Source organism: Phyllopteryx taeniolatus, chromosome 23 (assembly GCF_024500385.1).
Source record: "Phyllopteryx taeniolatus isolate TA_2022b chromosome 23, UOR_Ptae_1.2, whole genome shotgun sequence".
Classification (NCBI taxonomy): Eukaryota; Metazoa; Chordata; class Actinopteri; order Syngnathiformes; family Syngnathidae; genus Phyllopteryx; species Phyllopteryx taeniolatus.
Window position 1 is genome coordinate 2,031,833 of NC_084524.1, and position 22,030 is coordinate 2,053,862.

At 48.7% G+C, this 22,030-nt stretch overlaps 5 protein-coding genes across 11 annotated transcripts; 2 read left to right on the top strand and 3 right to left on the bottom strand.

Annotated features, from left to right (window-relative positions):
- Nucleotides 1-422: 422 nt before the first annotated feature.
- eno3 (enolase 3, (beta, muscle)) lies at nucleotides 423-5,164 on the bottom strand. 2 transcript variants are annotated; one of them, XM_061763001.1, is made up of 14 exons: nucleotides 5,088-5,164; nucleotides 4,140-4,229; nucleotides 3,964-4,059; nucleotides 3,831-3,889; nucleotides 2,989-3,058; nucleotides 2,799-2,932; nucleotides 2,248-2,364; nucleotides 2,066-2,171; nucleotides 1,451-1,648; nucleotides 1,311-1,387; nucleotides 1,115-1,239; nucleotides 910-1,018; nucleotides 681-739; nucleotides 423-564 (listed from the first exon to the last, which is right to left on the bottom strand). In XM_061763001.1, exons 2-14 carry the CDS (start codon nucleotides 4,222-4,224, stop codon nucleotides 495-497), a joined length of 1,305 nt encoding a protein of 434 aa, XP_061618985.1. In that variant the 5' UTR covers nucleotides 4,225-4,229; nucleotides 5,088-5,164; the 3' UTR covers nucleotides 423-494. The 2 variants fall into 2 exon arrangements, with proteins under 2 accessions (XP_061618985.1, XP_061618986.1); XM_061763002.1 differs by having other exon boundaries at nucleotides 4,140-4,225; nucleotides 5,088-5,159.
- Nucleotides 5,165-6,586: 1,422 nt separating this feature from the next.
- Nucleotides 6,587-9,192, bottom strand: slc25a11 (solute carrier family 25 member 11). The gene is made up of 9 exons (XM_061763012.1): nucleotides 9,057-9,192; nucleotides 8,577-8,729; nucleotides 8,398-8,515; nucleotides 8,217-8,305; nucleotides 7,810-7,900; nucleotides 7,620-7,710; nucleotides 7,154-7,253; nucleotides 7,035-7,086; nucleotides 6,587-6,951 (listed from the first exon to the last, which is right to left on the bottom strand). Exons 1-9 carry the CDS (start codon nucleotides 9,119-9,121, stop codon nucleotides 6,796-6,798), a joined length of 915 nt encoding a protein of 304 aa, XP_061618996.1. The 5' UTR covers nucleotides 9,122-9,192; the 3' UTR covers nucleotides 6,587-6,795.
- A 760-nt stretch (nucleotides 9,193-9,952) lies between these two features.
- Nucleotides 9,953-13,089, bottom strand: LOC133472349 (voltage-gated potassium channel subunit beta-2-like). Of its 4 annotated transcripts, XM_061762998.1 has the most exons (15): nucleotides 12,934-13,089; nucleotides 12,257-12,530; nucleotides 12,010-12,053; nucleotides 11,891-11,928; nucleotides 11,746-11,825; nucleotides 11,627-11,671; nucleotides 11,505-11,549; nucleotides 11,393-11,436; nucleotides 11,192-11,278; nucleotides 11,003-11,088; nucleotides 10,807-10,927; nucleotides 10,589-10,683; nucleotides 10,383-10,503; nucleotides 10,228-10,316; nucleotides 9,953-10,155 (listed from the first exon to the last, which is right to left on the bottom strand). In XM_061762998.1, exons 2-15 carry the CDS (start codon nucleotides 12,526-12,528, stop codon nucleotides 10,063-10,065), a joined length of 1,260 nt encoding a protein of 419 aa, XP_061618982.1. In that variant the 5' UTR covers nucleotides 12,529-12,530; nucleotides 12,934-13,089; the 3' UTR covers nucleotides 9,953-10,062. The 4 variants fall into 4 exon arrangements, with proteins under 4 accessions (XP_061618982.1, XP_061618984.1, XP_061618981.1 ...); XM_061763000.1 differs by lacking the exon at nucleotides 11,192-11,278; XM_061762997.1 differs by having other exon boundaries at nucleotides 11,891-12,053.
- A 1,065-nt stretch (nucleotides 13,090-14,154) lies between these two features.
- On the top strand, nucleotides 14,155-15,923 carry trappc1 (trafficking protein particle complex subunit 1). Of its 3 annotated transcripts, none has more exons than XM_061763035.1 (5): nucleotides 14,155-14,201; nucleotides 14,608-14,706; nucleotides 15,211-15,281; nucleotides 15,460-15,598; nucleotides 15,674-15,923. In XM_061763035.1, the coding sequence occupies exons 2-5, from the start codon at nucleotides 14,608-14,610 to the stop codon at nucleotides 15,800-15,802; spliced, it is 438 nt and encodes a 145-aa protein (XP_061619019.1). In that variant the 5' UTR covers nucleotides 14,155-14,201; the 3' UTR covers nucleotides 15,803-15,923. The 3 variants fall into 3 exon arrangements, with proteins under 3 accessions (XP_061619019.1, XP_061619018.1, XP_061619020.1); XM_061763034.1 differs by lacking the exon at nucleotides 14,155-14,201 and adding an exon at nucleotides 14,208-14,481; XM_061763036.1 differs by lacking the exon at nucleotides 14,155-14,201 and adding an exon at nucleotides 14,208-14,458.
- Nucleotides 15,924-16,151: 228 nt separating this feature from the next.
- On the top strand, nucleotides 16,152-22,020 carry LOC133472345 (7SK snRNA methylphosphate capping enzyme-like). Its single transcript, XM_061762989.1, has 8 exons — nucleotides 16,152-16,805; nucleotides 17,335-17,615; nucleotides 18,013-18,257; nucleotides 18,549-18,819; nucleotides 19,510-20,047; nucleotides 20,124-20,336; nucleotides 20,410-20,518; nucleotides 20,588-22,020. The coding sequence occupies exons 2-8, from the start codon at nucleotides 17,338-17,340 to the stop codon at nucleotides 20,623-20,625; spliced, it is 1,692 nt and encodes a 563-aa protein (XP_061618973.1). The 5' UTR covers nucleotides 16,152-16,805; nucleotides 17,335-17,337; the 3' UTR covers nucleotides 20,626-22,020.
- Nucleotides 22,021-22,030: the final 10 nt, after the last annotated feature.

The window sequence follows — 22,030 nt, forward strand, 5'->3', positions numbered from 1 at the left end:
AAAAATTAAAAAGTCTTATTGTGGGGTGTCTGTGTAGAATTTTGAGGGTAAAAAAAAAGACTGGAATAATGATGGAACATGTCTCTCTTTCTCTCTCTCTCCCCTTTCTCTTGCCCCCCTATTTCTCCCTCTTTTCCCACCTCTCTCCCCCACCTTTTTTCTGTCTCACACCCGATTTCCCCTCAATCCTTCCGCCTTCCTCACTCTTAACTCCCTCTCTTCTCCCTCTTTCCCTCTCATCCCCCTTTCTCTCGCTCTCTCTTTTTCCACACGTAAACACAGAAGTTGGTGGCAATGGTTTTGTCTTCAATGATGTCTTGTCACATGGCCGCCGCCCATCGCCAGGCAACCGGCGGCCTTCGCCCAAACGTCCACGCTGACGTCAGAGGCATGTGTGTGTGTATTGACTTAGTGCCATTAGATTGATTTTTTTGTCATTGTTTTTATTATTGTTATTGTTGTTTTGTCTTCTGTAGAAAACAATGGCCAGGGCCTCAGTGGATCTTGGGGTGGCGGAAGTCCTTGCCAGCGAACGTGGCCTTGTCGCCCAGCTCCTCCTCGATCCTGGGGGGGGGGTCGCACATCAGAGAGGAGGTGGGTACGCGCACGGAAGTAAACCAGGAATTAAATCAGAAAGTAAACCAAAAAGTCAACAAGGAAGTAAAAAGGGAAGCGCTTACCTCATCAGCTGATTGTATTTGGCCAAACGCTCGGACCTGCAGGGGGCGCCAGTCTTGATCTGCGGCATCGACATTTGGTTGCTATGTTATGACATGTTAGAATAGCAACTGCTAGCATGTTAGCATTTGAACAATTCTCATTGGTAACAGCCCCAAGATGAAGCGCGAGAAGTGAAGCTCTTAGCAGTCGTAGCACTTTTTGTCTTGCATGTTTTTGTGTCAGCGTCACCTGTCCGGTGCAGAGTCCGACCACCAAATCTGAGATGAACGTGTCCTCAGTCTCTCCTGAACGGTGGCTGACCATCACACCCCAGCCGCTGTTCTGAGCCAGCTTACACCTGCCACACACACACACACACACACACAGGTGAGGTCAGTCGGACGGACCGACCGATGGCCCGACCGACGGACTGACGGGTAGACGGGCGTCTTACGCGCGAATGGACTCGGTGACGGAGCCGATCTGGTTGACTTTGAGCAGCAGGCAGTTGCAGGCCTTCTTGTCCACCGCTTGTTGGATCCTCTTGGGATTGGTCACGGTCAGGTCGTCCCCTACGATCTGATGGGATGCTCTCTTAGTTTGTGCGGACGCAAGTGTTTGCGTGCGCGATGCGAGACGGCGGCGGTCACCTGGATGTCCACGGAGGACGTGAACTTGGCCCAATGCTCCCAGTCGTCCTGGTCAAACGGGTCCTCGATGGACTGGACTGGACGGAGCAGGCTGGGGTTAGTCGCCTAGCGGTTAGGCGCCTAGCAATTTTTTAGCCTACCGGGGTAGTTCTTGATGAAGCTGCGGTACAAGTCCCCGAGCTTCTCGCCGCTGATGTGCCTAGCAGGGTCATCAGGCGACTTGAAGTCCAGGTCGTACTTCCCGGCCCGGAAGAACTCGGACGCCGCCACGTCCATGCCAATGATAATCTTGTCCGGGTAGCCGGCCTTCTCGATGGCCGTCTTCAACAGCTCCAGAGCTGCGTCACAATCGAAGACATCAGAATGTACGTGAACCTCGCCGCCATATTGGATGTGTCAAAAGTGGAACAAATGCTCAAGTATTTTCTATACAGCTAAATTCCCCGAAAGCAAGTATTCTAATTGTTGTTAGTAGGTGAATTAACATTTATCATACTGTGTGTATGCGTGTGTATGTGTGTCTATGTGAGACAGGTGTGTGTGTGTGTGTGAGAGAAAGTGTGTATGAGTATACAATGTGTATTTGTGTGTGAGAGAAATTCTGTAAAGGGTGTGCGCATCAGTTTAAATGGCAGATCTGCCACATCCAATATGGCGGACACGCTGACTTATCCAATATAGGGCTAACCCCCCTCAGGCGGGGTCGACGTATATTTGACGTTCGCGGCGCCGATGACGTCATCTTTGCGTCTCACCTTCGTTGTTCTCCAGGATGTTGGGAGCGAAGCCTCCCTCGTCGCCCACGTTGGTGGCATCCTTGCCGTACTTGGCCTTGATGACGTTCTTCAGGTTGTGGTAGACCTGCGGGCGGGACGGACGACGGACCGTTAAAGCGCCGGCGCCGCGCCAACTATGGCTACGGTAGACGCCGCCTCACCTCGGCGCCGATCCTCATGGCCTCGTGGAAGTTGGCGGCGCCCACGGGCAGGATCATAAACTCCTGCATGGCCAGCTTGTTCCCGGCGTGACTGCCCCCGTTGATCACGTTGAACGCCTGCGGGCACCGCGCGACGCCCGTGAGACGCTAGGCTACGACCGCTTATGCCACGCCCTTTCAGCATTTAGTCAATATCTTACTAGTGCAGTGAATTTCCCAACTAGTAGGACAATTCAATGCACCCGTAGAATGACTGTCTTACTAGTGATGTTTTCTTTGCCACTGCTGTTACATTTCGACGCACTAGTAGAACGGCTAGTACACATTAGTGGTAGTACGCATTAGTGGAACAACTAAGATGCACTAGTGGAATGACTGTGTTGCACTTCGGTATGACATTTCTGTACACTAGTAGAATGACTAGGACACACTAGTTGGACAACTACATGCTACTAGTGAAGCAAAACTGTACACAAGTTGACAAGTTGATCTTGACTAAATGCTGGAGTGGCTTGCCATAAGCGCTAGTTATTTGATCCCATCCCACTCACGGGAACGGGAAGGATGACGTCCTTGTGTCCGGCCAGGTCGGCGATGTGGCGGTAAAGGGGGACGCCCTTCTCAGCGGCGCCCGCCTTGCACACGGCCAGCGACACTCCCAGGATGGCGTTGGCGCCGAACTTTGCTGCGGGGGCAGACGGGGTCAGGCAGGGTCAGACGGGGTCACACGCACAGACTTACATTTGTTTTCAGTGCCGTCCAATTCCAGCATGAAGTTGTCAATCTTCTCCTGCTCGACGACGCTGAGGTTCTGGAAGGAGACGGAAACACATGTACTACTTTCCTATTCGACACAATAGGGCTCATTTTCAGATCATTTGATCAATAACGGAAAAGACACAAGAAAACCTAATTCAGCAGTTTTTCCTGGGGCCTTGGTTTTCTCTGCCATGCTGAAACAGCCACGCTTAAAGTCCACTTGGTGGTCGCCCACTCAAATACACTTCTTGCATAACGGTAAAGACGAAATTGCATAATTGCAAAGACATAAATTCGGATCCATCGCACAACTGACACGTTGCTCTCGATGGATACAAGTACGAAAAAGATCCGAACTAGTCATTCAAGTACAATCATAATAACGGTAAAGACGTGCAATAGATCCGTCACGTTCACAAATTCATAAAGATTGATGATGGATAACAACTGCCAATAATTCAAATACTCAGTCAAATTAATTGATTTTCAAAAGGAAATTCTTTGGGCCATGTCTTTCCTCCCACATCCCAAAATCATGCATGCTAGGTTAATTGAAGGCTCTAAATTGCCCGTAGGTGTGAATGTGTGTGCGAATGGTTGTTTGTTTATGTGTGCCCTGCGATTGGCAGGCAACCAGTTCAGGGTGTACCCCGCCTCCTGCCCGAGGATAGCTGGGATAGGCTCCAGCGCTCCCGCGAGCCTTGTGAGGATAAGCGGCTCAGATAATGCATGGATGTCTTTACCGTTATGCATCAAATTATATGAAAATGACCCATTGGTGAACTTGTGAACTGAAAATCTGCAGGGGGGATTTATGTAGCAACCTTGGCAATGAGCTTGGGGGCGATGTCCTTGTTGACGTGCTCCACCGCCTTCAAGGTCCCTACAAAAAAAAATACAAAATGAACACGTGACTGGCAACGGCCATGTTGGCACCAACGGGGGCGGGGGGCGTACCTTTGCCCAGGTAGCGGCTCTTGTCACCATCTCGCAGCTCCAGAGCCTCGTGGACCCCGGTGGAGGCGCCGCTGGGGACGGCCGCCCTGAAGTGACCTGTGGAGAACGCGCGTCTTGAGTCTTCATGAACGGCTACGCTCAGCTGTGCCGGACTCGCCGTGCCCCCTCCCCCTCACCTTTGGCGGTCCACAGGTCCACTTCCACGGTTGGGTTTCCCCTGGAGTCGAGAATCTCCCGAGCGTGGATCTTTGTGATGGACATCCTGTCTGAGGACAGGAAGTAGCGTTTGTAAAACTCTCTCAACACAGTCCCCCTTCCCTGCCAGCCAATCAAAATCAACAGTGTGTGTGTGTGGGGGGGGGGGATGGCTGGGGGGGTCAACACTGTACTCTACAGAACTATTTGTGCTATTAATAGCGTGACCTTCTCTAATCATTTCGGTTAGTCAAAGTGTTGGCTGAGGCTGCCCAGCAATTGTAGCAAGCGGTAATGAAATGAAATGGTTGATTGACATATTGTTAATTATAACAAACTTACATATTAGTAAAACATTATAATTTGGTTAATGCACTGTAAATATAATACATTTAATAGAATGAATCATTTTATGAAAATAAACACAAATATAAATATATTTACATTTATTAAATTAAACAATTGGTTGATGGTTGAAATTGATTCTAAATTTTATTTAAAAAATTTGAAGAAATAATTGTAAAATAATTAATATAATTGTAAAATAATTTGACAACAGTGTTTGTAAAATAACAATTTTACATAAAATCCTCCAAATTTGTAAATTAAAACGTATCTTTTTTTATTAAATTGTTCATTCATTCATTACAATTACATCAGTTGTAAGCAGTACAATTTGAAATGTATGAATTGGTTTTATAAAAATGTAAAAAACAATTTTACATTTACATTTTTGACTTTCTTAAAATCAACATAGGATTTTAAAAGTCCGATGTGGCCCTTGAGCTCAAAAGTTTGCCCATCCTTCTGGACTTTGTCCTCACTTCCTGTTTATCTCAACTTTGACCTTGTTGTGAAGGTCTCTCACAAATGACTAGAAAATAGCACAAGTGGAGGGCCGCAGAGGTGTGTGGGGTGGGGGCGCCTACCTCAGCTGTCTTCGGTGAGGGAGGGGGGCTGCTGGTGCTGGTGGTCTGCCTGATCAAAGAGGAAGTGTCCCGCAACGGGGACTGCGAACCGCTTTTTATGGGCGTCAGCCGGCCGGGGGGCGGGCCCAGCGGGACGCCAAGGGAGTGTGTGGAAAAGACGCATCTTTGTGTGTGTGTAAGCGTTACTGTAAGGTGTTTGTGTGTCCATCCATATTGGTCACTTGATGCAACAACATGGAGATGTCCCAACTTTTTAATTGACCCTTATCATCATCATCTGTAACCATGGTTACTCGTGGTTGGGGCAGGGATGTTAAGCCACGAGAAGCGCGAAACAATCTAAATCCACATTTGTTACATTGCTTCTACATAATTACATTTTGCAGTGTGTGTAACAGTCAGACGGTCCCTGGTGTGCACCAAGAGAAGGTCAGAGTTCATCCAAAGGAGAAATGTGACACGCTCAGCCTTCAAGCAAAGGTCAGTCACAAACCCATGCACACACTTTAACCTTTACGTTCACCTTAAGCAGCGGAGAACAGAAATAGAAAAGTCATCTTCAGGGCTGGGCAGCACGTGGGAGAAGCGGTTGCACGGCCGCCTCACACGTCCGAGGCGCGGGGTTCGAATCTCTGCTGCGGCCGTCCGGCTAGACTACGTGTGCTGCGCACTGGCTTCCCCCCCACGTTCCAAAAACACGCCTGCTAGGGCCAATGACGACTCGAAATCGCGCATAGGTGTGAATGTGAACGCTTGTTTGTCGCTGTGTGCGCTGCGATTGGCTGGCCAGCAGTCCAGGGGGGACCAATGAGGAGAAGCGCTTTAGAAAACAGACGATGTTCAGGACTGCGTGTACAACTACAGTATCTCTGCACTTATTATTGTGTAACAGTTACAGTTACCGTTTGTTTGAGTGGCTTCAAGTGTTGTGTCACATGACAACTTTAAGCGTCTATATGTGTGTACGTGTCTCCACATCTGTGTGTGTCCGTCTGCCCGTCTGAATGCCTTTGTTTGTGTGTGCGTGTGTCTGTCTCCATATTATTTCAGTGCGTACCAGAGTGTTTGTGTCTCCGTGTGCATCTTGTGTATCTCCATGTCTGTGTGCGAATCTCCGCATTTGTCTCCATGTCCCCCTTGTTTGTGTGTCACTCCGTGTTTTGTGTCTGTCTCTCTCTGTGTGTCAGTGTGTGTGGTTTTTTCCTCCAGGTTTGTGTCTCGGTGTGTGTATCTTACATTTGTGTCCCTCATTGTGTGTTTGTACTGTCGATTTTTGTGCCTTAGTATGTTTGCCCGTCCGTCCGTGTCACCATGTTTGTGTGCGTCTCTCGTGTGTGTGTGTGTCTACGTCCATGTTTCCATGTTTGTTTCTGTGTGTATCTATGCTTGCATCCATCTGTGTGTGTGTGTGTGTCCTTTTTAGTGTATTCAGTGTGTACATTTATGTATCTCCGTGTTTGTGTGTTGATGATGCAACACGCCATTGACCAAGTCCAAGCAGTTGTCCCAATGTGTTTAATAGACCCTCATCATGATCAGCATCTGTAACCATGGTTACTCCTGTTGTTGTTGTCTAACCCATGATTGAAATAACCATTTGTAACATTCTTTTTACAAAAAGAATTAAATTATAACACCTATGCGTATGAGTGGATCTCTCTCTCTCCGTGCGTGTGTGTGTGTGTGTGTGTGTGCGCGCGCGCATGTGTTAGCGGTCCAGCACGTAGGTCTTGTACAGGCGGTTCATCTGCTCCAGGAAGATGAAGGTGAGCACGGTGTGCGGTCCGAGGCGAGCGTAGTACGGCGTGAAGCCTTTCCACAGCGAGAAGAAGCCCTCCTTGCCCACCACGCGCACCAGCACCTCCTACAGGTCAGAGCGCACATGACGGGCCTCGTCATTTTCACCATTTTGAAAAGCCGCCGTTCGCGCGGTCGTCCGAAACTCACCAGGCCGTTCTTGTACTCGGGTTTGCCGTCGATCATCCTCATGTTCTGAATCCTGGAGAGAAAAGATGGCGACGCGGTGAGAGCCGCGAGGCCGCGTCCGGCGCCCGATCGGTGCTCACCTGGTCTTGACGATGTCGACGGGCATGGACGCCGCCGTGGTCACTAGGCCGCTGATCATGCTGGCGCAGAAATGACACAGGATGTCGTCACCGAAGTAACCTGAGGGCACATGGCGCATGTGAGTGTCTGCCAGCTGCGGGAGTGTGTGTCGGTCTGTATTACATGTTTGTGTGCATCCATGTGTGTACATCTGACTGTGTGTGTTTTTGTCCATGTGTCTCTGGGTTTACGTGTGTGTGTCTGTCGGTTCATACGTGTTTGCGTGTGTGTATTTGTTTGTCCATCTGTTTGTGTGTCAATGTGCGTTTGGTGTTTGTGTGTGGCTTTCCATTTGTCTGAGTTCGTATTTCCACACAATATGTCTTTGTGTGTCTGTCTCTGTTTGTGTGTATTTGTGTCATTGTGTCTGGCAGTGTGCATGTCTCTGTATTTGTGTGTTTGTGTGTCTCTCTTTTCTCTGAGTACCAGAGTCTAGCAGTGCCTGTTTGGACTGCGAATAAGATGCCAGTTGGGCAGCGTTGACCACCACCGCCCGCGCCATGGTGGGAATGCAACCCTTGAGGGGGAAATAACAAAAACCAAAAAAAAACACACAGATCAGTGAGCCCGAGTGGACAGACACACGTGCGAGTGGCAGGTAGGCGGGCGCTCTCACCCTCCACAGGGTGGCGACGCCCTCTTCCCGCGTGATTCGGGCCAGGGCGTTGAAGACATTGGTGTATCCTCGTCGCTGGTCCGCAGGAAGTCTGCACGCGTGATGTCATTTGAGGTCTCGTCACAATTGCGCAATCACTCGCCACTTGCCATGTAGTGGTGATGAATGACTGATGTAGGAGCAGTATGTATGCATGCAATGCTCTATGAATGATTTAGTTGCGATGTATGACTAAAAGATGGGTTGACGGGTGAATAACGTATTAGTGATGTACGTAAGGTGTAGTAGTAATACACAAATGATCTAGTAGTGAAGTATGAACTAGTAGTGACATAGGAGTAATGCAATAATGTTGTAAAAGTGGCTTATGATGTAGTAGTGTCGTATGATGAAGGCGTGACCCTCACCGCCCGTCCGCCGTCATGCGGATGAGCGCCACCTCGGCCGGCGTGCCGACGAAGGCGCCGGTGGCTCCGGCCGTCATCCCGATCAGCGCCTGCGGGGGCAGCACAGGACGGCGTCAGGGCGGGGGTTCACATTTTGGTCCTACCTGCCGACAGGTGCCGAGAGCGGCGTCGCTTCGGCCACCTTGAGGAAGAAGTTTGGCGGGCGTCCGTCGGCCGACGTCATCTTCTCGAACAAGATGGTATAGATGCCTAGACGGGTGGTGGTGTACGTGGCCTGGCGCAGCAGACCTGCAGACAGACTAACACACGCGGCAGATGTTAACCGCAAACCCAGAAAGGTGAAAAGTCACGGCGGGCTACCCGGTGTAGACGCCGCCGATGCCCTCGTTCTTCAAGATGGAGGCGAGCGCGTGGAAGCTGGTCTTGTACTCGCGAGCCTTCGTGCCCTGACCGCTCAGCTGCATGCGGTTCTTCACGAGGTCCAGGGGCTGCACGAACACCGTGGCGCCCATCCTATATAACACACACACACACACACACACACACACAGTTAATCTGGTTTGTGACATTCAGAAAAGTTGGCTTTGTTCCAGCAGCTTTCTATCTGAAAACCGGCTTTACCATTCACCAACAAAAGTTGTATCAACTTGTTTTGATTATTTCAACACTCTGGCGAGTTGATATGGATGATTAATATAACGTAGATGATGCTCTTTATTGGCGACAAAGATGGGGGGGGAAGACTATCAATAAACTCGGGACTGGAAACAGCTAGCTGGCTAACGAGCTCGTTTGTTAGCAATTAGCACGCCAGTCTAGGAAGCTAGCGGTGCCGCTTACCCGGCCAAGCCTCCGAAGAGGAACTTGATGGCCTTCGGAGACGTCTTGCTCTTCGGAGACGTCATGGTTGGCCCGCTCCGATTCCGATTGCCGGCTCCCTTCCTGTCTTTGTGCCTGCCTGCCTGTGGGCCGGACAGTCCACCTGAAGCAGCCCGGGCCAAGGTGACACTGAGGAGGCACGGTCGGGTCACGTGAGACCACGGGCCAATCCGCAGACCAGGCCGAAGGTGTCCAAACACTCGGTTCGGGCAGCGGACCAATCAGCAGCTGAGGCCGAAGAGCTCCGAACTCACTGTTGCCTTCAAGTATAGCTCGGAAATGTGATCTTCCGTTGCTGAGAACAACGTGAAAAGACGTCTACGCACAGCTCATGTTTAGAATCGACTCTCTTTACTTCTGGCAGTAAAAAAAAATAAAAAAATACATCACAAAGTTAGTTGGACTGTCCTACTTTAACCTGTTTTGGACATTTGTACATGTTTTATGGGGTGACGTAAACGTGAGGTGTTTTATGTTCGCAGTCGACGCTCATTGGTTGAGCGCCTAAGCGGGTATGGCGAAGAAAAGTGTAACAAGCTAAAGCGGTAAATCCTCAATGAGGAAACCTATAGCACAAATCGAAGAACAGCGGTACACATGAACACCCTGCGTCAAATACAGTGGAAAATGCTTCGGAATAGCTGTGATCAGTGCTAAGCAAAAAAGGCCATGCAATGCTACCATCTTGTGGATAGTTGGAGTAACTACATCCAGGTGGGAAAAGGACGTCATTCATTTGGAAGTGACGTCTTTTTTGTGCGTGAGTCCATGTCCGTCGGAATGTCACGTGTGAGTGTTTCGCTGGGTTTGTTTCTAAAGAGGTTCATGTATTCATTCAACTAAAGAGACAAAAACAATAAAAGTTATATTTTTATTCGTCAAATAAGATTTTTTTTAAGTGCTTGTCATTAACATCCGGGCCACCTTTGTCTCCGCCTTGCCCCCCTCATTTGCATATGTTCGCCTGTCAGCTTCTTGCTTCCTTCTTGGGCTTCCGAGGCTTGTTGCCTAGCAACGTGTCTATCTCTGCAATGAGGGATGGAGTCAGCTGTGAGAGGACCTGGAAGAGAGCAGGAAGTGCTCTGTGATTCAGCTGGCGTCTGATTGGTTGGCTGTTCTCGCCGTGAGTCACCTTGATGGAGCTGAGGTTCTCCACGAGCTGCTGTGTGTTAGAAACGCCCAGTAGAACCGAACTGACGCCTTCACTGCGCAGACACCAGGCTGACACACACGAAGTCACACTTTACTACTTCATTGCAGAGTGTGTGTGTGTGTGTGTGCGTGTACCAATGGCGAGCTGAGCGGGGGTGCAGCCGAGCCTGTCGGCCAGCAGGTGAATCTCTCTGACCTTACTCAGCTGCTGTTTGCCCTCGTCGCTGCTCAGACGCTTCTTCAGCCACGCGTGAGCCTGCACGCGTAGGATTGGTCACCATGGAAACAGACGCGCCTCATTTAGAGATGACAATGATTGTTGTTGTTGTTGCTGAACGCACCTTAATGGCAGCTCTGGAGCTTTGAGGGACACCGTTGTTGTATTTTCCTGTGAGCATTCCACAAGCTAAAGGTGACCACGTCATAGCCCCAACACCTGCAACACACACACACGTGTCTATGTGTGTGTGGGGGTTGTGTACGTGTGTATCGATGTCTGTGTATATGTGAGCGTGCGTCTCTGTATGTTAGCGTTTGTGTTTCCGTGCGTGTGTGGTACCAATTTTGTGGTAGAGTTCAGGCAGGTGTAGTTCCACTTTGTCTCGTTGGAAGAAGTGATACTCGGCCTGCTCGCACACCGGAGGAACCAGATTAAACTGGCGCGCGATGGAGTACGCTTCCTGTCAGACACACACACGACATACAGTAGCTGTCGCACACAAAGGTTTGAGGCTGCAGGCCCAGATGGAGTTTACCATGATCTCCATCACATTCCAGCGTGAGGTGCCCCAGTACATGGCCATGCCCTGCTCGATCACAAAGGTCATCGCTCGCACCACCTCTGCGTATACACACACACACACACACACACACACACACACAGGCCTGTGTGTTAGCATCCTAACGTTAGCATCGTGAGCTTGGGATGCAGCGCGCTCTCGAACCCTCCATGGGCGAGTTCACGTCGCTCCTGTTGGCAAAGACGATGTCGACGTAGTCCAGCTTCAGCCTGGCGAGAGAACCACGCAGCCCTTACACACACACACGCACACACAATTTCACCTCCTGATGTGTCCTGAGTTCTTCGAAGTTTTTTTAGATGTTTTGTGAGCTGCTAAATATAGTGTGTGTGTTTGTGTGTTTACCTTCGATGATGTGTTTCCGTGACAACCCTCGCTCCGTCTCGGCCCTGCAAAACGCAACACAAAGTCAACTTCTGTGCTCGTCTTGTGATTGGTGGCTGCCAATCATACTCACTGTCCTCCCCAGTAGATCTTTGTGGTCACCACGTAACTGGACCTCCTGGTCAATAACAACAACAACAATGAGAACACAACAACAATAAGAACAAGCAGGACAGATGAGTCACGCCCCCTTACCTCCAGCCTTTTTTCTCCAGAATGTTTCCCAACGTTGTCTCGGCCCTGAAATACACATAGTCGTATGGCTCCATCTAACACACACACGCACGCAGATGCACACGCGGTGTGTAATTGACCTGCCAGAGGCGTAGACTTCAGCCGTGTCAAACAAGTTGATGCCGTTGTCGTACGCCAAGGTCATCACACTATCCGCCATCTACACACACGCACACAAGCAGTCAACAGGTGAGGTGATCACGAAAACTGCACACGCAAACTCACCTCATCTGAGATCTGAGAGCCAAAGGTCACCCACGTTCCTGTGAAGAGAAAAAAAATATAGCAGTCCGTGAGCGCGTGTGTGCGTGCGCGCGCGTGTGTGTGTGTGTGTGTGTGTTCACCCAGTCCCAAGCAGGACACTCTGAGTCCGGATTTTCCGAGATTCCTGAAAGAAACCAAACGGTCTCAGCATGGCATCTTTGGGATCGGGATGAATTCAATGGCATTTTGTTTGCTTTTTCTGTGAGCGAAGGTGAAAATTGGATTCAAATGACCGATGGTCATTGGGTGTCATCACAGCCAACAGACAGGAATTGTGGCGCCCATAAAAGGAAGTGCTATGAGCGTGTGTGTGCGTGGCGCACTCACCTGTAGGCCATGCCGCTGTCTTCCATAGTGACGTCACACTCGCGCATGTAGATTTCCAGCCTGCGTCTCTCCATCACTCGCTTGGCCGCCTCCAGGATGTGCGATGCCAGCACCGATTCTTCTTTCTCCTTCACGTCCTTCCTGCCGCCCGCCTTGTCCGCTTTCGCGCAATGCCCTCTGGTAACCTTGGGCTTCTTGGTGAAACCGTACAGCTCTTCCATGGAAAACTTGGTGCCTTTTCCTGCCGTCGCTGGCACCCGGCCCGCGAACATGGCTGAAACGGAGCGCCAACGTTACCCCGAAACATTAGCTTCCAATATTAGCTACGTCGTTAGATGCCAATGTTAACTTCTGAACTTAGCTTGGATCACGTTGTCTAACGTTAGCTTCCAACGTTAGTTTTAATGTAAGCTTCAACATAAACGTCTGAAGTTAGCGTCCAACGTTAAATTCCAAATGTACCTTCCGACGTTACTCTTAAGCTAAATATCCAATGTTAGTGTTGATTGATTGTTACCTCCAATGTTAGCTTCAATCCTTACCTCCAACATTAGCCTCTAGTGTAAACTTCTGAAGTTAGCTTCAATTTCAACTTCTGATGTTAGCTACAGAATGCAATAGCTGATGATGCTGATGCTAATGACAAAAGAGTGCGTTTCAGGTTTGTATCTGACTACCTGGTCGTCTGGTCAATCGTCCGTCCCCTGCCCGTCCGCGCACCTTTATGCCACCCGCTTGTTCGCAGGCTTTTTAAACAAAGCCTTCGCGCTAATCTGACCAATCACGTCTCGCGTATTCTGATTAAAAGTAAAAAAACGCCCAAATAGTCAGGCCTGTGCACAGATGTCACACGTGGACGCTCGCCCACTTCTTGATTTGATCGCACCCTAATCCTCGCCCCCCTTCCCCCCCAGCGTATGTGCTTACAGCTGTGACGTCTGACCTCTGACCCTGGTGAGGCCGGAGTTTAGCTCACAATCCATGATGACCTTGAACGTAGGACACAGGATTTGGTTTCTCGTGCTTTGAGATTCTTGCAGGTGCCTTAATGATGATGATAACCTCTATTATCCCCCCTCTTGACACATAGTCGAAGCATTGGTGAGTTTTGCTCAGGCCGTCCATCCGTCCATCCTTCCATCCATTTTTAATTGCTTGTCCTTATTAGGATCGTGGTTGAGCTGGACCCAATCCCAGTTGACTTTGGACGAGAGGCGGGGTACACCCAGGACTGGCCACAGTCATTCACAGGCCAAATGGAAACAGACATCCATTCACACTTTTTAGAGTCGTTAATTCACTTTAATCAACAGGAGGGATTCGAACCAAGAACCTCTGGACTCCCACTCGACCTACGATTGGCATGTCAGGCTGTCTGTCTGCTATGTGGGCGGGGACATGTCACTGACGTCACTACGATGCACTGAGCGTGCGTACACAGTCATGTTTCCAGGCAACGCGGCTTTGGCAACACAATCATCTGACGCCACCTGCTGGACATTCGTAGAGCAACAGTTCCGAGGTACCAAGTGCACGAGATTGTTTATTGGATTAAGTCTCACAACCCATACGTTTAGTAGCAGATCCTTCCAAATTGATGGCCAAAAACCCTGCACTGACTTCTTGACGGCCGTTATGTCTTAAGAACTTTTATGCCGCTCCAAAGGGAGTATGTTATTTTTTACATTAACAGGACCCCAGGGTAGCTGCCCCCTGATGTCGCCGACGTCCACTCGACGCGTTACGCTTTGCCTCGTAGTTTCAAAACTGCACACAATAATATGGTTCATTGGATGATTTAATATATGAGCGTGTGTTTTGTCTTCGTGTTTATATATTTTTAAACACTTAAATAATTATACGGCGCGAAAATGTTCAACAGGCATCTGAGCGGACTACCCTGCATTGGGGGGTGGGGGGGTCCTACGGGAAATGGAACTGGACGGTAAATACAGATTCCGCTTCGGAAATGTTCTCTCTATTTTCTCTTTCGAAGACGTAATATTCTTCTTTCATATCGAGACGTTGATTTGTAACAATATCGCGAGGACGAGTGCGAGCTTGTAAGGGAATTGGCCGTTTAAATCCCTCGAATTCAAATGTGCACCTGTAAAGTAGGCAACACGGCACGTCTGCCTCACAATTCGGTGGTTGGTCAGAAGGTTTGATTTCCGGGTCCCCCCCCCACATAACCACAAACATGTATGTTCGGGTCATGGAATACTGTAAGTGCCCAAAGTCCGCTGGGATTGGCTCCAGTTTACCCACAACCCTGAAAAAGGAAATGGATGAACATGTGAAAAGAATATTTATCAAAATGATGATTTTATTCATGCATGTGTGCGTTTCAGATGACAGTCCATAACGTGTACATCTTCGACCGAAATGGAAAGTGCCTTCATTACAATGAGTGGAACCGTAAGAAACAAGCCGGCATCTCAAAGGAGGAGGTACAGTTTTGATTTCTTGGCTTTGGTTATAAACCTTAAAAAAAACCTGATATTTCAATACAAATGGTGCAGCAACAGATTCAAACAGCATATGGTAAAAAAAAAAGAATATTACTGCAAATCACATGTATTTCATCGGCGTATGTATTTTAATGCCCCCTCTGGTGGGCAAGGCACAAACACCAAAAGGAGCAGTACAGTGACCATTGAATTGAAACATCAAATCATGATCATGTTGTTTAATTCTTTACCTTCAATTTAATTATGTAATTACTCTGTTTTTATAAAGTGCAACACTAATACTTAAACAGTTTTTAGTATATGGGGTGTTTTATGGGGGCTGGAACAGATTTATGGCATTTGCATTTTTTTCAATGTGGCGATTTGAGTTTATGACCATGGGAACAGAGCAAATTAGCCTCCTAAATTAAGTACTTGAAAGCAAACAAAAATCCTGTGTTCAAGGAGGGGAAGAGAAAATCAAAGTGACTGTTTTGCCTGCAGGAGTATAAGCTGATGTACGGCATGCTTTTCTCCATCCGCTCCTTCGTCAGTAAGATGTCGCCTCTGGACTCGTATCCTTTGGCCAACACGACTCACCTGTCTTGTCTGTTTGGCATCCATTTATTTTCTGTAGCACTTGTCCTCATTAGCGTACGTTTCTACTTGAAATCGTAAAGAAACAGGTGAACGTCGGTGTTACAACACGGCCCGCTGGTCAGCATTGCGCACGTGTTCCTTAGCCGTTTTCAGGAAGGAGGGCTTCCAGTCTTTTCAGACCAGCCGCTATCGTCTTCACTACTTCGAGACCCCCAGTGGACTCAAGTTTGTCATGAACACCGATCTGTCCGTGAGCAACGCCCGGGACGCGCTGCAGCACATCTACAGCAATGTCAGTGATGCGCCACGCAAATCAAAACCATTGTCTCCACGGCAGTGACGTGCACACGTGTTGTGTGTGTTTCAGCTGTACGTGGAGAATATCGTCAAGAACCCGACGTGCGTCTTGGGTAACACTTTGGACAGCGATCTTTTCAGCACACGACTGGATGCTTTCGTCAGAGCGCTGCCGTATTACAACCCCCGCGTCACTTGACGCATTTTCATATGAAGGGTTCCAATGGAGGTGGCTGGATGTTTGAGGGAAACATTAAAGTGGGTTGACACTTATATAAGCTTTGAGTCTTTTATTTAAAAATAAAAAACACAAAACAGTTTGAGGCATCCTTGCTTCATCAATCCTTTATCATATTTTTCCTTGACTCTTTCCTCCATTCAGATGTTTCTGTTTTGTCATGCACAACAATGACAATAAAGTTATTCTATTTTATGAATAACGTCCTTGTTTCCGTCCCTCCTCAGTCCTTTCCTTTTTATGGTATCCTTGTTCCCCCACTTCATCCTCCCTTCCACCCTTTCATTATACCATCCTTGTTTGCTTCCTTCCTTCCTCCATCCCATCCTTTGTCCCTTCCTTTCAGACATTATTTTTCCTTTTTGGTCCTATCCTTCCTCCCAAACTTTCACCCTTTCTCTCGTCCTCTCTTCCATACAACCCTTGTTTCCTTTCCTTAAATTAGCACTTTTGACCCATCCTGCGACTCGATCTCTCGCGTGTTTTTAGTCAGGCGCGGCTTGAGACGTCCCTACTATTCGATTGGTGCTTTTGCAGGAGGCGGAAGCGCAGCCCGTTTTGTGATTGGTCATTCTCGTCGTCGATCACCCAGGCTGGCGTTTCCTCCATCCACGACTGGTGAAAATTAATACAGGCCGTCTCGCCACTTCGAGAGAGGAAACCAAACAGTTCCACGGGGGCTAACGTTAGCTATGTCGTCTGGTGGAGATATAGTCGAGACTTACGTACACTCGAAGCCCACGGTATGCTTTGTTTGTTGTCGTTGGGCTTCGCGAAGGACTCGAGTTAGCACTGAGCTAGCCACATCTTACGGACAGCTAATGAGAAGCTAAGTGTTCGCTGGGCTCGGTCCGCGATTGGTGCATTTAACTTCCGGTGGGCGGGACTAAATTAGACACTTTTAACTTTTCTATTTGTATTCGTTTGGCAACAACACGCTGGAAAAGACAAGATATTAGACCAAGTAAGTCCCACTCCCCCACAAAAAAATGTATACGATAGTACTTGTGTATGGTCGCACCCTGGAGCTGACATTCTAACCAACGTGTAAACATGGTTTGTGGAGACAGGCACAGAATTCACCAGGCTTAACAAATATTTAGTGCAATGGTTGTCAGCTGCAGCTGGCACCTACATTTTCCACTTTTGTGTCAGTTAAGAACAAAAAAGAAAACGTAGTTTTCTTGAGTAGTAAAAAAAAAAAACACCTTCGCAAGGCAAGTTTCATTTGTACTCAAAGTGCCTTACAGAGACAGTAAAACAGAAAAAGGAAAGAAGAAACTTAGGAGATGCAATTTACAAATCATTAAAACAGAAATAAAAATTGAAAGTTCAAATTATTTTGAACAAAAGTTGGGGATATTTGGCTCTTTGGGTCTAACTTCTTTAAACTTTTGTGACAAACAAAGCCATAGTGCGTGACACACTTTTGAATGCACATGTCCAACTGTTGAACGTTCCATTACTTTTTGTCCAACTTGCTGTTCTCTAAGGAGATGATGATGTCGCTGGACAAGTCCAAAAAGGTCTCCATCGGGCCTCGGCCCCGCCCCCCGACGAACGGCAGCGGCCAGAGCGCCCTGGCGGCGCCCGCTCAGCGCATCCCCAGGAAGCGCTACTCGGTGGGTGTCGCCTTCAAGGGGCCGACCAAGCGCCGTCGGCGCGTCCATAGTGACAGTCAAGTGGAGTCCCTGCTGCCCAGTCACTTCCTGATGGGCGGGAACATCTTTGACCCGCTCAACCTGAACTCGTTGTTGGACGAAGACGTCAACAGGTGAGGAAGAGCTGGCATCCAGAGGTGGCAAAAGGCCACACCCCTTAAAGGCAGAACACACCAATACTACAGTGCGTAATTTCGTGTTATAGAACGAGTTCTTTACATTCGCTTCTATTTTTATGCAAGATTTGAAGTCTTTTTTGAGGAGCTTGAACAGATATATTTTTTTACATGTCATCTGTGTGGGTTGAAAAAAGTAACAAGCCTATAAGTAAGGAGAAGAATGTATGTGTTTTTAAATCTATGGAGTAAAAGTTGTCAGAAAAATCTACTGAAATATAATAATGGAATATTTGTACATGGTTACTTTTCACCACTGCCGATAGGTTGTTGATGTTGTTCCGTGCCCGTATCATCGCAGTATCTCCGACTTTGTTCCGTTGCTTGTCGTCAGGGCGACTAATCAGACGACTCCGAAGTGTTCGCCCCTGCCGTCCCGCAGCAGGGACCCCGTAGACATTCTGGTTCCCCGAGACATCACGGATCCTTTGAACCTGAAAGGTGAGGGAAGGCCTGGCGGCGAGGCGGCGGGCGTCCTCCTGTCCCCCCTCAAGTCCAGGAGGAGACACCGGAACCATCATGGCGGCGACAAGCAGGCGGTGGCCCGGCCCATCTTTCCCTCCACAGATGGACTGACTGGTGAGACACCTGCTGGCATGCAGATGCAGTGCAGTCAACCTCGCTATTTGCGTGGGTTGGGGATCGGGATCATTAATAAGTGCATATGTTGGGGAGTAAAATTACATTAAAAAAAAGTTTTTTATGTGTTCTTTACTGCGGATTTTCACCTATTTCGGGTGGGTCTGGAATGTGTATCCTGCGATGAACGGGGGTTCACTGTTAACACGTTCCACAAAAAATCCGCAAAGTAGCGTGGCAGTGGTAAGTAAATGGCAATTTTACACGGCAAATGATGTTTTGTTGTGACAGTTCCAGTGTTGTCCAGAGAGGGCAGTGCGGCGGTGTCCCCTCTTCCTTGCGAGCTCAACACGGCGATCACCTGTCGAGAGGACGTCGCCCCGCCCCCGATCCTTCCCAGGAGACACTCGCACCCTCTGCCGGGCGGCACGCGCAAGTCCAACGACCGGCGCCAGAGGACTCGACGCCGCACCACTTCTGGAATCTCGACGCGCGTCGTCGCCGACACGGCGGAACCGGCCCGGTTCCGCACACCGCTGGCGGGAGGGGCGGGACTCGACAAGTGAGTGTTCCGGCTGAAATGCAAACACCGGAATGTGATGGTTGTTTTTATCAGCAATCGCATTATGCTAAAATGTATTTCCCCAAGTATGTTTTAAGCTCCTTATTAACTTTCAATTTGATACATTCCCCAAAACCGTTTTCAAAGCAGAGTTCCCCATATTGTCAGTCCGTTTTAGAGCATTTTGTCTGATCTAATGTTGTGTTCTACGACAATATAAGCCCCGTACCTACCAAAAGAGTACACGCTTTTCTTACACCAGAAAAAAGTTTGTTTCCAGCTTTTTTTGTTCTTTAGTAATCAGCAATACATTTTTTTTTCACAAAGACACTGCTTTATTTACATGTCAAGCAGAAGTTTCCTTTGACGCAAATATTTGTTTGATTTTGTAACTCCTCAACGCTACTATCTACTGTTAGTTGGTGGGTCTGTTTGTCATTCCAATTGTTTGCAAACCTGAATTTCAAAGACAAGCTGGACAAGACCCACTTCCATAACTACCTGTTGAAAAACATTCTTGACAAATATATACGTCCTTGGCAGTAAAGCGTTGTATTCCTGTTGCCGAATGTAAATGTCCACCGCAGTGAATGAGTTAATTCCCATGGAATGTTTCCACTTTTGAAAATTCACAGAATTTTGAAATTACCGTGATTGGCTGCTGGTCCACGTGACCGTTGCGCTCCACAGGTGCACCCGTAAGCCCCCGGAGAAGAAGGACAAACACCGCTACCAGTACGGCAACTATTGCCGCTACTATGGCTACCACGGTTTCTATGGCAACGGTTGGGAGGGGCGCATCGGGCCTGCAGAGGACGCGCGGCTCCGCTTGCTGCAAGCCGATTGGTTCCGAGACAAGAAGGCGCTGGACGTGGGCTGCGGCGCCGGTCACCTGACGCTGACCGTGGCCCGCACCTTCAACCCCGCGCACATCCTGGGGGTGGAGATGGACGGGCGACTGGTGCGTGCCGCCAGGCAGAACATCAGGCATTTCCTGTCACATGACCTGGTGGAAGAGGAGAGGAAGAGGAGGAGCGCCTCTCCAAGTCTAGAGGGAGCCAAAAATGAGGAGGAGAAGCAAGAGGAGCTGAAGGAGGACAAAGCTGTGCGCCTCCTGGCCTTCCCGCTGTCGCTGAGGGTGAGTCGCGGTCCTCTGGCCGCGCCCCCTCTCCTCCCGGCCATGCTGCCGCCCTCGTGCAGGTTTCCCCACAACATCTCCTTCATCCAGGTGAGTGTCGCGCTCTGGTTCCTGTTTGCGGTCATCACGGCGCTTGAGAGGTTTACAGCCCTGCGCTCAACTACAGGGAGACTACGTGTCAGAGCAGGAGGCGTGGCCTGGGCGGGGTCAGTATGATGTCGTCATGTGTCTGGGCGTAACCAAGTGGGTGCAGCTGCAGGCCGGCGATGAGGGCGTGGCCCGACTCTTCAGACGAGCCTATCAGAGCCTGTCGCCGGGCGGATTTTTCATCCTCGAGCCTCAGCCGTGGCGACGCTACGGCCGCAGCAAAAAAGCCTCGGTAGTGCGCACGCGCACACACGCGTAGAGGTTCACTACATGACGCCATTGACATGACTGGTATTGTCTCCTAGGCGACCACATACCATCACTACAGGAGTTTGCAAGTGAGACCAGAGCACTTCACCTCCTACTTGATGGACAATGTCGGCTTCAGCTCCTACAGACTCCTCACACACGCTGGTACACGCACTGGCACACTGGCACATGCTGGCACAGGCACACACTGATCTGAAGTTTTTTTTTTTCCAGGTGAGAAACAGCCCATCTACCTGTTCCACAAGAAGTGAGCCTCCATGGCGTCGTGAGCTCGCGATTGGACAGCACCGGCTCCTGTCGTGTGATTGGATTACGTGATCGGAAGTGACGCTCGTTTGTTTGTGTCGAGAAAGATGGGGGTGTTTCCCCGTCATACATTCGGAGAGGTTTCTCCTCAAGTCGGACGGCCGGATGGGCTGGTGTTCGCCATCCCCGGTCATGTCAGCTGCTGGATTTTGGAAGTCACGTGACCCTCCGTCCCGTTTCTTTAGCGCTTGTCCTCATCATTGGGGCCGACAGCTGACTTTGGGCTCGAGACGGCGTAAATCGAGTTCGAGCTCACCTCTGGAGAAAAACAACTGAACTTCAGATGAGAGGACTTTTTGTAAATATTCAGCTCCTTCCTATTTTTCTCTTAGACTTTTTATAACAAAACAAATGTTGTCGTTAAAAAGTGTAACTAGAGGGCTATAGTTTAGATTAAGGCCCAACCGTCATGGCTTTTTTTAAGGCCAATTCCCGATATCTGTGACAAGAAAATTCTGCAGACCGATTAATCATCCAATTAATTAGAAAAATATATAATGAATAAAATAGCTCCCTTAATGCTTACAACAACAAAGATATGAATTACAGGCAAAACATGTTACTGTTTGACAATACTTTACAACAGAGTGGAATTTCTAAGTACACAAAAAAGCATTAACTGAGGAATTAGTCTTTAGGTTTAGGCCATAAATGTAAGCAACATAATGAGTGACGTTACTGGCAAAACGTTATTTCTGCAGCCATCTGTTGCCCTTTAACATTAAATCACATTTGCTCCACTCCATCGTTTTCTTTGCCCAAAATTGATGACTAATATGAACCAAAATAAAAACCAGAGACGCCTTTCTCCGATGTCAAAGCAGGTCGTCTTTGACTGAGTTGCATCTCAAATATGTAATGCGCGCAGAGAAAGCGAGAGTAAAACTGAAATGGGAGACATGTTGAGTCATTGTTGATTTCACGTCATTCTAAACTTGCTTGCGCTCAGCCCTGTAGCTCACTTCGGTGGGGACTTGACTCTCACAACAGCTGATGTTTTCCTTATTATCGACACAGTATCGTTTCAAGAGATGTGCAACATCTAGAACAACCACGTCATCGTCTCAGGAAAGATGCCGAGTGGACTGATTGGAGTCAGAACTCCCAATGGCGTGGCGCAAGGATATCATCATTCTGCGTTTACTGAAGTTTCAATGAAGCACTCTGGAAAACATTGTGGATTTGATAAAGGTCCGACGTGGACTGCCTACTGTATAGCAAGTCTTCTTTTGTGTATGTATGTGGTATAGGGTCACCAAAAACGGAGAAAAACTACACCACCCAACGTGCTTGCCCACCTGATCATTCGAATAAATCGATACATTTGGCTTAGATTTAAATCAATGGTGT

What these genes read in the sequence shown, in the direction of transcription:
- eno3 (XM_061763001.1), bottom strand. Translation starts at nt 4,224, where the DNA reads ATGTCCATCACAAAGATCCACGCTCGGGAGATTCTCGACTCCAGGGGA. An exon ending in GGACCTGTGGACCGCCAAAG is followed by an intron (nt 4,060 to 4,139) that starts GTGAGGGGGAGG and finishes CGTTCTCCACAG; the next exon opens with GTCACTTCAGGGCGGCCGTC. An exon ending in AAATACAATCAGCTGATGAG is followed by an intron (nt 565 to 680) that starts GTAAGCGCTTCC and finishes CCCCCCCCCCAG; the next exon opens with GATCGAGGAGGAGCTGGGCG.
- LOC133472349 (XM_061762997.1), bottom strand. Translation starts at nt 12,528, where the DNA reads ATGTTCGCGGGCCGGGTGCCAGCGACGGCAGGAAAAGGCACCAAGTTT. An exon ending in GCTCTCAGATCTCAGATGAG is followed by an intron (nt 11,826 to 11,890) that starts GTGAGTTTGCGT and finishes GCGTGTGTGTAG; the next exon opens with ATGGCGGATAGTGTGATGAC. An exon ending in TGAACTCTACCACAAAATTG is followed by an intron (nt 10,684 to 10,806) that starts GTACCACACACG and finishes TGTGTGTTGCAG; the next exon opens with GTGTTGGGGCTATGACGTGG.
- trappc1 (XM_061763034.1), top strand. Translation starts at nt 14,461, where the DNA reads ATGTTCGGGTCATGGAATACT. An exon ending in CCGGCATCTCAAAGGAGGAG is followed by an intron (nt 14,707 to 15,210) that starts GTACAGTTTTGA and finishes TTTTGCCTGCAG; the next exon opens with GAGTATAAGCTGATGTACGG. An exon ending in TGCAGCACATCTACAGCAAT is followed by an intron (nt 15,599 to 15,673) that starts GTCAGTGATGCG and finishes TGTGTGTTTCAG; the next exon opens with CTGTACGTGGAGAATATCGT.
- LOC133472345 (XM_061762989.1), top strand. Translation starts at nt 17,338, where the DNA reads ATGATGATGTCGCTGGACAAGTCCAAAAAGGTCTCCATCGGGCCTCGG. An exon ending in ACAACATCTCCTTCATCCAG is followed by an intron (nt 20,048 to 20,123) that starts GTGAGTGTCGCG and finishes GCTCAACTACAG; the next exon opens with GGAGACTACGTGTCAGAGCA. An exon ending in CAGACTCCTCACACACGCTG is followed by an intron (nt 20,519 to 20,587) that starts GTACACGCACTG and finishes TTTTTTTTCCAG; the next exon opens with GTGAGAAACAGCCCATCTAC.
- slc25a11 (XM_061763012.1), bottom strand. Translation starts at nt 9,121, where the DNA reads ATGACGTCTCCGAAGAGCAAGACGTCTCCGAAGGCCATCAAGTTCCTC. An exon ending in CTCTTCGGAGGCTTGGCCGG is followed by an intron (nt 8,730 to 9,056) that starts GTAAGCGGCACC and finishes TGTGTTATATAG; the next exon opens with GATGGGCGCCACGGTGTTCG. An exon ending in GCGTCGCCACCCTGTGGAGG is followed by an intron (nt 7,711 to 7,809) that starts GTGAGAGCGCCC and finishes TTCCCCCTCAAG; the next exon opens with GGTTGCATTCCCACCATGGC.